The 11,688-nt window shown below is 37.9% G+C and overlaps 1 protein-coding gene across 1 annotated transcript; it reads left to right on the forward strand.

Moving 5' to 3' along the window:
• Positions 1-1,383: 1,383 nt before the first annotated feature.
• LOC121734666 (cuticle protein 70, isoforms A and B-like) lies at positions 1,384-9,223 on the forward strand. The gene is made up of 4 exons (XM_042125265.1): positions 1,384-1,417; positions 2,173-2,247; positions 8,265-8,456; positions 9,070-9,223. Exons 1-4 carry the CDS (start codon positions 1,406-1,408, stop codon positions 9,214-9,216), a joined length of 426 nt encoding a protein of 141 aa, XP_041981199.1. The 5' UTR covers positions 1,384-1,405; the 3' UTR covers positions 9,217-9,223.
• Positions 9,224-11,688: the final 2,465 nt, after the last annotated feature.

An 11,688-nucleotide genomic window follows, 5' to 3' on the forward strand; every position in this document is an offset into this window, starting at 1 on the left:
CTTCCACAGTGCGTTTTTCACGTAACTTTTTGCCGCGCACTGTAAAACTCTGGAATGAACTGTCACCAGCAGTATTTCCAGACCGATACGACCTGCAAACCTTCAAGAAAAGAGCGTATTCCCTCTTAAAAGGCCGGCAACGCACCTGCAGCTCTTCTGGTGTTGCGAGTGTCTATGGGCGACGGTAGTTGCTTACCATCAGGTGACCCGTTTGCTCGTTTGCCCCCTTATTTATTTTAAAATAAACAGGCCTTAGTTTCACTATTCCGCTAGGTATACTTTATGAACAATACACGACTTGTTTAATAATATTGAACTTGGCTATTATTTTACTTTTTTATTTTTAATAGAATCCATACTAATATTAAAAATGTGAAAATGTGTCTGAACCGATTTTGCTGAAAGTATGGAGATACTTGGAGTCCCAGTAAAGGACATACGATACTTTTTATCCAACGATAGGAAAATGTACGGTTCCCGAGTGATAAACGAATTTTAGACGTCATGACTAGTTAAAAATAATTAGTAGCAGAACTATTAGTATTCTGAAAGATAAACATTTCCTAACTGCACCCGTTTTTCCATGTAGGGTCTGCATATGATTGCCTTAGGTCAGTTTATGTTGCTAACTGTAGCAACCCTATATCTCAACTTGAAACGATCTAGTTGGTGTTGTAGGGCTTAGTGAGAAAATAGGCAAAATGCAAAATGACCAAGACCACAAATTCTAATATTGTCTGCTTTAGTATTCATTTTATTATGCGCTGTGCAAGTTTGATTTTTATGTTTTTACATTTAGGTAAGTAGGTAGATAATTTTTAATTTTCTATGTGCACTTTTTAATTAATCATAAAATACGCTAACATTAAGTACATAACATACATAACATGTACATACATACATTAAAATTTTGCATTAGACAAACGTGATAATAAAATTAAGCCATTGTATGAAGTTTCAGGTGGACGAAAAAGAAGTCAAAAGGAATAATTGATACTGGCGTATCTTAGGTATGAATTGATTGTATATGTATAAGATAGTAAATAGATAATATCTTATTACTAATTAGTATTTCCAAAGTAGCATTGGCTACTTAATTTGCAAATATTCGGTTATATAATATTATTATTATAGTTTTAATTGCGAGTTAAAGTCGTTCGCGACAACATGTAGCCGCGTAGTCTCTAGACACTAGACGCTAGCTTTGCCAATCACTAGACATAACTTAGAAAGCCTGAATTGCCACAAACCTGCAACACACACCTAGACGCATTAACGTGACCTAGGATGTCTGAACCCAGCCCTCAGCATAACTCGGATTAAAAATGCCAAATTCGTATAAAAGCTGCGCAAATGGCGCAAATCGATCAGATTACATTTATACCTCGAAGAGACAGGATAAACCATGCGTTACTTAGTAAGTACCTTAGATAATTAAGTAACAGACAACTTATTTCAGGGTTTTGTTTACACTTAGACAAAACATGCAAATAAGCTAAAAACGTGAAGTATTTTCTGATAAAGTTTATAAAAATGGCAGATTGCGGAGGAAATGCCCCCATTCCAAGAAGGAAATACCTCCAAGCGAAAACCCCCCAAAAACGTGCTTGCTAACTACTAAGAACGTGCTTGACGTTCTTATTTTCCACGGTATTTTGCTTCGCTTGTGCCTAGAAGGTTCTTCGAATGTAGAATAACCTTCTAGGAAAGTCCAAACTATTATCATCTTAAAATATGCCCAGTTCTGATGTCTTTTTGACAGAAGTTTAATCTATTCGCCAGCGCTTGGCCTGTTTCACCACTTCCTGATAATGTGCCGGATAGGCTATCTACAACTTATTTGACAGATTATCCAGTCTCTAACTGTCAAGTTAGGTGGTGGATAGCCTACCCAGTACTTATCAGGAAGTGGTGAAAAAGGTCCTTACTCTTATCAAATTACAAGGTTCGAGAAAAAGTGCTGGCAAATAGATTAAACTTCTGTCAAAAAAACATCAGAACTGGGCATATTTTAAGATGATAATAGCCTATCCAGCACTTATCAGGAAGTGGTGAAACAGGCCCTAACTGTCTAGTTTTCTTTATCAGATGATTCGTCATAATTGGAATAGTCTACCTGATCGTCCAACAAGATCTCGCCAGATATCTATTTTATATTAACTGTTTTTCCAGGTATTTTTCGCGTTGCTCTCCGTAGCAGTAGCTAAGCCGAAACCGGATGGCGGATGGGGAGGTTGGGATGCAGGAGTGAGTATTATATTTATTGACCTAAAGTTGTGGAAAGTCTGGTGCCATCCGTTAATCACGTGATCTTTTTCTTAGCATTTCTAACCCCCTTCCCTTTGGTAATACAAATAGTGAGGTTAGAAATTACGTGATTCATACTTTTGGAAGGGCTTTTCTCTTTCAAGCCTCACCTGATTAGGTGATTTCCTGTCATGCGTGTCGTCACCAGCGCGCGGATCTGGGTCCGCATGAAAGGTGCCCGCATCCTATTCAAGTCAATTCAGACCGCAAATCGCAACCCGACGCGTAGATGCATTTCTAAATTTATATGGATTTAGTACATCGGGCCCTAGAACATTTTTTTTTTATTACTATCAAGCTAATTTTTTGTGAGTAGCTTCATTTTGATAAGACGAATAACATTTTGATTTGAGAAAAATCTCGAAAGTGGTAGCTAACCGAGATAGAAAGGATTTCATACTTTGACTTGATAGTCCTAAAATACGGACATTGTTACTCTTAAATTATATAACTACTAGCTGTTGCCCGCGACTTCGTACGCGGCAATAATATAATAGTAGTATGTCTGCAGGCTGATATATCTCAAGTATCGCGCTAGCTAGAAAGTTGAAATTACAAAATATGTATGAACAAATATAAAAATTTAAAATATATCCTCCTCCTTTATTGAAAGTCGGTTAAAAGGTAGCCTAAGTTACTCCTTATTATATCCACTATCTGTCAAAAAAAGTCCCGTTAAAACTGCCCCAGCCGTATCAGAGATTAGCCGGAATAAACAGACAGACATACAGACAGACAAAAATTGTAAAAAGTGCTATTTTGGTATATGTACCGTATGTACATTCATATGCAAGTAAGAAAAAAACGGTTCTTTCAATATTACAAACAGACACTCCAATTTTATTTATATGTATATATATACTAGCTGTTGCCCGCGACTTCGTCCGCGTGGACTTCAGTTTATAGCGCGCGATGTCAACAAAATTGGTGTCAAAAGCTTTTATAAAAAAACCCTGGTACCCCTTAAATCAATACAGCTGTGCAGTGTGCAAACAATAAGTACTTCATTTTTGTATGTTAAACTTTATGTATTATGTCAAATTTTAAAGCTTATTTAGCCCCCCAATTACACAACTTTACCCATAAACTATTTATCATTGATAGGTTTAGCCCCAATTTCACCAACGTCTGTTAGTGTTAACAGCTTGTTAAAATATCCTGTCTTCTCTTTCAATCATATGAAAAACGAAACAGCTAACGTGATACTAATTCGAGCATTAACTTTAACAGTCGTTGGTGAAATTTGGTCTTAAGGTTACGTCACTGCCTGCACAGATAAAGTACTGAGTTATTTAATATCGTAGAATAGATATAACAATCGAAAAAAATCGAGACTTAAATGTAAGATGATACCACCTCTTATAGAAAGACTTTTGAGCAAGCGTCAGCGCGATGTAGAAGACGCACGGCGCCATCTATTATGAATTTTTTGAACAAATTTACGACCCTTACAACCCTTTTTTCCAGTAAAAAAGTAGCCTATGTCCTTTCTCAGGCTTTAGACTATCAGTATACAAAATTTCATTACAATCGGTTCGGTAGTTTTGGCGTTTGGCGTGAAAGCGAGACTGACAGACAGACAGACAGACAGAGATACTTTCGCATTCATAATATTAGTACAGATTATGTGCACACTGCACAGCTGTTTTTGGGTATTTTGATTAATTAAGGGCCGTGCTACACCGGAATGGCAGCGGCGAGGCGAGCACTTTCAGCGCTGCCATTCCGGTGTAGCGCGCTGCGCGGCCCTAAGAGGGGTACCACTTACCAGGGTTTTAAAAAGTTTTTAAATTTGACACAAATTTTGTTGACACCGCGCGCTATAAACTAAAGTCCACGCGGACGAAGTCGCGGGCAACAGCTAGTTATGAATAAAAACAATAATATATAATAAAGTAGGTATGATTAGTTCTGTTAAAATAATGAAGTAAAAAATAAAGCGCCATCTGTTTTCATATATTAGAATTAAAATGTTGATTGCATTGATATATTTTCTGGATGGAATATAGGCCAACACAACACACTCGAACTCCTTAGAAATGCAGTAGGAGTTCTATAAGATAAGATAGATTGATTATTATTATAGCAAGTGATAATATTATTAAACATAATATTCTAACGTATTAAAAACTATAAACAAAAACATAATAACTAATAAGTATGATTAGTTCTATGTTACAACGAAGTTAAAAAGAAAAGCGCCATCTGTTGAATCGTATTAGAACTAAAATGTTCATTGCATCGCGTCGATATATTTCTGGATTTTTTATAATATTATACATAAAATATATTTAAGATTTTTGAAATATTATTTTAATACACATCCAAGACCCAGGATTCAGGAACATTGAAAACTTTTTGTTCCGCCTGCGGGACTCGAACCCAGGACCCCCGGGATGAGCGCTGGCCACGCGCAATGCGAAGTAATTTTCATCGATATTTTCATGGAAATAAGATATTTTCCCACATCAAAATGTAGCCTATGTCCTTTCTCAGACTCTAGAATAACTGTGTACAAAATTTCATTGCAATCGGTTCAGTAGTTTTGGCGTGAAAGCGAGACAGACAGACAGACAGACAGAGATACTTTCGCATTTATAATATTATAGTATATAGTATATATAGTATAATAGTATATTATAGTATATAGTATAATAGTATATTATAGTATATAGTATAGTATAGTTCTATAAGATAAGATAGATTGATTATTATTATAGCAAGTGATAATATTATTAAACATAATATTCTAACGTATTAAAAACTATAAACAAAAACATAATAACTAATAAGTATGATTAGTTCTATGTTACAACGAAGTAAAAAAAAGCGCCATCTGTTGAATCGTATTAGAACTAAAATGTTCATTGCATCGCGTTGATATATTACTGGATTTTTTATAATATTATACATAAAATATATTTAAGATTTTTGAAATATTGTTTTAATACACATCCAAGACCCAGCAACATTGAAAACTTTTTGTTCCGCCTGCGGGACTCGAACCCAGGACCCCCGGGATGAGCGCTGGCCACGCGCAATGCGAAGTAATTTTCATCGATATTTTCATGGAAATAAGATATTTTCCCACATCAAAATGTAGCCTATGTCCTTTCTCAGACTCTAGAATAACTGTGTACAAAATTTCATTGCAATCGGTTCAGTAGTTTTGGCGTGAAAGCGAGACAGACAGACAGACAGACAGACAGACAGAGATACTTTCGCATTTATAATATTAGTATAGACTAGTATAGATATAGATTAACCTATTAATATACAAAAAATCAGCTTGTTAGGGTTCCGTTGTAGGGGTCAGTAGTCAACCAAGTTTTGTTGGTTACAGACCCTATAACTCACGAAATCTGTCATTACAGTACAAATCTACGCGTCGCGATGCGACCTGAATTGACCCTGGGTACAATGTTAGTGGCGACGCTTCATGGGACACCATTAACACCTAAGATAATTTTAAAGGAGGAAATTTTGAAATGAAACGGTAACTTTTAATTTTTAAAACAGTTAAGTAATGTAAAAGTTTTTCATACGCTATTATAAAATCGATAGTCCTTGGTATTAGATAATTGAGTTAAATTGCTTTTACTTGCAACAACATTTTTAACCCATTACTATAACGGTTGGTAAACTACAGAATATGACATGTAGATATAACATTTAGATATGTATTCATAGAATATGTCGAATATATCGAATAATGCACCATCGAGGAAATTGATTCCTATGCAGTTGATAGACCAACGTCATTTGGTCGGATCATGTCAATTCAATGTAAATTGTGATCTTTCTGCTGGGTTCGACGTAAGGCATCCATTACACGTTCATGCAAGCGACAGTCAATTCCGTCAATCATGAATTATGTTTGACTGATGGACTGACGAACGGTATTAGACGGTCACTCAATTCTCTTCAGTTTTAAGTATATCAGTCAAAGTTTAAGTCAGTTCAAAGGTAGACGTTTCTAATTTTTTTCCTATTTTGTCAGAATCAAAATCAAGATATCCAGATTTTCGTCAATCAACTTCATGCAACCGTCTGTCACGCTCTTACACGGTAGGTTATCCATCAGTTACAGCCATGACTGTGGTAAAACTGACAGCAAAACCTACCGTGTAATGGATGCCTAACGCGACCAAACTACGTAGGTCCCCCATCTGCCTAGGAATCAACTTCTCTGATACCTAGTACCTCGAATTGAGTCCAAATTCGGGTTTTTCGTGGTCATTTTGTACTTTCACATTGTCGTAGATGGCGTAAGTTTTTCTTGTATTTAAAGTCGTTAATTAGCGAATTAGTATAATTTACCTAAATGACTGCTAAAATATGTCGGTGATTAGTGTTAATTGATCGTTCGCCATAGAAGGTGAGATTGGTGATCTGTCACCAACCCCACATACTTAAACGTAAGTTGAGTATATATTAAGTCTATGGTGCATAGACTTAATATATACTGTCGCAGTTGACACACTATTTAGTTTCACTTTACGATCTTACTATACTGTACTCGGCGAAACATGGCGTTAGCGGTCATTGACTACCTGTCAAAAAAACTTGTGATTTTCTATTTAAACCGCGATTGACAACATCTGACACTTCATTTTCAATCACGGTGTATATAGAAAATGACAACTTTTTGACAGGGAGTCAATGACCGCTACCGCCATGATTCGCCGAGTACAGTATAAACTTTTTGAATTTAGAACTACGCCGCCATCTATAAGATTAATCGCGGCCTTTTCGCGATCTGGAATCGCGAATCGCGAATTTTTATTATTAATTATTATTTAGGGCATGTTTCACCACTTCATGATAAGTGCCGAATAGGCTATCCACCACTTAACTTGACAGATGAAATATGGATAATCTGTCAAAAAAGTTATGAATAGCCTATTCAGCACTTTATCAGAAAGTGGTGAAACAGGCCCTTAATAGCGTTTTCGGCATCTAAAACTGCCCGGGCAGGGCGGGCAGGGCAGGCCGAATGGATACGGAAATAGCCGAACAAAACCGGTGATCCACGAAGCACTTAGCCTTTGTACTAGCAATGCGTAGTAATTTAAACTTTGGCTTTTTTCGTATCCATTCGGCCTGCACTGCCACGGGGCAGTTCTAGATGCTGAAAACGCTATAACGTCTTGTGATCGAATTATTTATCGTTGACGTCATTTTGACTAACAGCTGTTTTGCAACCACATCCATGACAATGTCATTCACGTGCCAAAGCGTCATTGTAGATCTATAGTGCTTCAAAGTTCAAACCAGCAAATAAGCCATTTTGGCAGATTTTGGTTCCTCCATCTGCTGTCAAGATAACATTAAAGACTTTGAATCTACGAATAATAAAAACTTTGAATATTCGTAGACGTGCTACGACATTCTCGTAGACGATGGCTACGAAAGCATATCTAGTGAGGAATAAAAAAACATAGAGGCAACATTTAACGGAGACTTGGAACGTGGAGATTTTAAGAACAAGGAATGCAATTCTTAATGCCCCCAGAGCCTTGGCTTTTTCTCTATCGCTTTTTCATACAATCGCCGATGAAAATGTATGGAATTGATATTATGTCAATTCCAAACATTTTGATCGGCGATTCTTTAAACAAGCGGGAAAACGTCTCGACTAAAGGCAGGCCCTTTAGACACATTGGGCCAGCGCATTGGGCCAACTTATAGCCAAGTAGGGTAGGCTCAATGCGCTGGCTCCATGCGTTGGTCCAATGTGTATAGCGGGCTTAAGCCACACGTTTCTATAGGTATTACTAGTATCCATCGGCTTTCGTTTAGCATCAGATAATGCGTCTGCTCGTTTCCTTCCACCAAAGAATGACGACAAAAATAAAGTGCTATTAATAGAAATTATAATATAATATCCAGCATTTGAATCACTAATACCAGACATAATCAAAGTCATAAATAATGATTCTGAATGTTTTTTTCAGCTAAGCTTAGGTCACGATGACTGGGCGGCACCCGCACTAACTGTGGCCCACGCGGCCCCCGTGTACCAGGCGGCCCCCGTCGTACACTCGGCCCCCATCATCCAAGCGGCCCCCGTGGTCCACGCCGCGCCGGTGGTCCACGCCGCGCCAGTTGCTGTTAAAGCCGCTACCAGCTACTCGTCTTTCCAGAGGGTAAGACACAACAGACGTTGGCTTACTATATTTTCATCAGATTATAGCCCAAAATTGAAAGATTCAAGGAACTTCTAACCCAATAATGTTGAGGAGTTTGTAGCCAGGCAGTTGAGTGGGTCACCTAATAAGGGTTTTTAATATTTCTTCTGTCGTAAGTGCAACACGCAAAACGCTGAATTTGTAGCGTAACTTTGTGGTTTTGACTATTATGTTACTACCGACAAATATGGCACCACTTAACCAACATACGAATTACGAGACATACAGAACGGACGAGGCGGTACAGTCAGATCGGGTTCAAACGGTTACTGGTAGACCTGATCTGTCAGAGCATCATCAATATCGCGATCATACGAGGCGTTGTTTGTAGAACAGTGATTAGACGGGCGTTAATGGTAGATCAGTGATCAGAGGCCGTAGCCAAAGTCCCTTTGTTAAAAACGATGACGAAATTCGTTATCAAAATGTATGGGATTTGACATTAGTCTTCGCAAGCGAAATGTCATTTAGCGATGACTTATGTCAAACCGCATACATTTTGATAACGAATTTCGTCATCGTTTCTAAGAAAGATACTTAGACCACTATTCAGATCAAACTTCTCTTTCAGGTAATCCATCCAGTAGCGCAGAAAGTTGTCGCGGCGCCGGTGGTCCATGCGCCAGTGATCCAGGCCGCTCCGGTGGTCCATGCGGCCCCTGTGGTCCAGGCGGTACACTCCGCCCCTCTCATCCAGTCCTGGGGCCACGGCTGGTAGACTGTAAGAGCGCGTTGAGATCGACCCGTCGTCGGGGTAGTGCAAATAAATATTTATATCAGTATTGCTGGAACATGTGTTTTATTTAATACGAGCGAGGCTGGCCTGCGGTAGCGTTGGAGCGAGACAGATGGCAGACCTTGGGGGAGGCCTTTACCCAGCAGTGGGATACTATAGGCGATAAAAGAAGACGCTAAAATTCGGCTATCGCGGGAACCGTACATTTTTTCGGGATAAAACGTATCCTATATCCTTTCCCGGGCCTCAAAGTACCTCCGTACCAAATTTCAACAAAAATGGCTCTGCTGTTTGGGCGTGAAGTGGTTTGGCTTTGAAGTTTCTAGGATTATCAAAGTTGTGCAGAAAATATTATACCTACTGTATAATCTTTTCTGCACAACTTTGACGCTTGTTTGGCCTCGATAGTCCGAACACCCTGAAAATATATATCCTGTTCGGATGAACGCAGCGTTCGGATTATAGTATTTTTTTTTATGAAATAAAGGGGCAAACGAGCAAACGGGTCACCTGATGGAAAGCAACTTCCGTCGCCCATGGACACTCGCAGCTTCAGAAGAGCTGCAGGTGCGTTGCCGGCCTTTTAAGAGGGAATAGGGTAATAGGGGAGGGTAGGGATGGGAAGGGAAGGGAATAGGAGAGGGTAGGGAAGGGAATAGGGTAGAGGATTGGGCCTCCGGTAAACTCACTCACTCGGCGAAACACAGCGCAAGCGCTGTTTCACGCCGGTTTTCTGTGAGAACGTGGTATTTCTCCGGTCGAGCCGGCCCATTCGTGCCGAAGCATGGCTCTCCCACGTATAATGGTATGTAACAAAATAGCGGAATAGCGCGCGGGGTGGTCAAAATTACAAACACAATACGAGTAGTATAACTTATGACGTCTCTCTGCACTTGAATTAGGCAGCGCGACTGCGGGAGTGATTTATGCGGGCAAGGGAGGTCGTTCGGATTATAGAGGTGTGCGGATTAGCTGGGGTTCGGACTATAGAGGCCCTTCTGTATTATAATATGTATATAACCGATCCAAATGAAGCATGTAGCCTGAGCGACCTGACAAACGTTTTTATTTTGAGAACATAATATGAACATTGAGAACACAGTACATGTGTAGGTTAGGATTTGAAAACTTATCCTTCGACTAATATTAAACTAAGAACGTCTGTGGCCATTGTGAAGCAATCCATTTGGTTTAAAACTTTGCTTTTCCGGGAAAAAATAAACGATATGATTGAGTTTTCTTTACCGTTTTTTGCATTAAAAATATAGCAGTAGAAAAAGCCATGGGTCATTAAGTGTTTTACGGCAAAGGACGACTGAGTCAAGTTCATTTCTGATACATAAAAAATATATGAGTTTAATCTTTATACGCTAAAACCAGGGCGGTTCCTTCATCAGTATCGATTTGTCGATATTACCTTTTTTTTTAAATAGGTACGTACTTTCTATTTGATGGTGTTGTAACCAAATAAACCCCTTTTCAATTAGTGTTATGTCTTCAACAACCATGGTAAAATAAATTCATGCTCTATAAAAAAACTTTTCACCATAATTGATATAATTGTTATAATTAAAAACTTTTAAGTATATAACCAATTTGAAGTTATAATTAATTTAGGGCTATTTAGGTACAACTTCAATATTATAATTATACCAATTATTATACCTTCTATCGACCTATGTATGGTCTATGTATACACAGTGTCCAGTCGGTGTCCCAAGTGTGTCAACACGGTAACGAATATTGACCCAGCGCTGGACATAATTTGATTTTAATGTACATACATCGATTTCATTAGTGATGTGCCTCAGTAAATATTTGAAGTTGTAACATTGAATTTGATGTAGATTTGTATCTGTTTGTTTGTTTTGACGACTTTTTATTTTTCAATTTTTAAGTTTTTGGTGATTTATTGTTTTTGTTTTGTAATTTGTTTTATATTATCAGAAAATTCTGGGTAGAACTTTTAAAAATATTTTTTATCATAGTTTCCAGTTTCCACTATAAAATATTAAAAATCTGCAAGTTAGTAAACACAAGCTTAGCAGTTACACTCAAATAGATTTAAAGACAACTTAAGGCGCCGTGGCTGTCGCAACTACGTAAAATTGGTTTTTAAATAATATTTTTGTAAAGGAAATGTCATTATTAAAGTATAAAAAAGTACCGTTTCAAAATTGAGAAAATTTCCTATACGCAAAAGTATATCAGTACACAATTTGATAAATTCTGCTCGATAGAAAAAAATCTCAAAGATGACCGTTATAACGCTGTTTTTCATAATTAAATCATTTTATGGCTAAATTAGGTACACACTTTCTAGAAAAAACAAAAAATGTAGTACATTTGTCGTAACCTAAGCTAAACGGTTTGATATAATTATTTGATTTGTGTAATACTAAAAACAAAAGGTTTTTTCTCCTATTTCCTATTATCAAGGCACGCGGCGAGCGC

Source organism: Aricia agestis, chromosome 16 (genome assembly GCF_905147365.1).
Source record: "Aricia agestis chromosome 16, ilAriAges1.1, whole genome shotgun sequence".
NCBI lineage: Eukaryota > Metazoa > Arthropoda > Insecta > Lepidoptera > Lycaenidae > Aricia > Aricia agestis.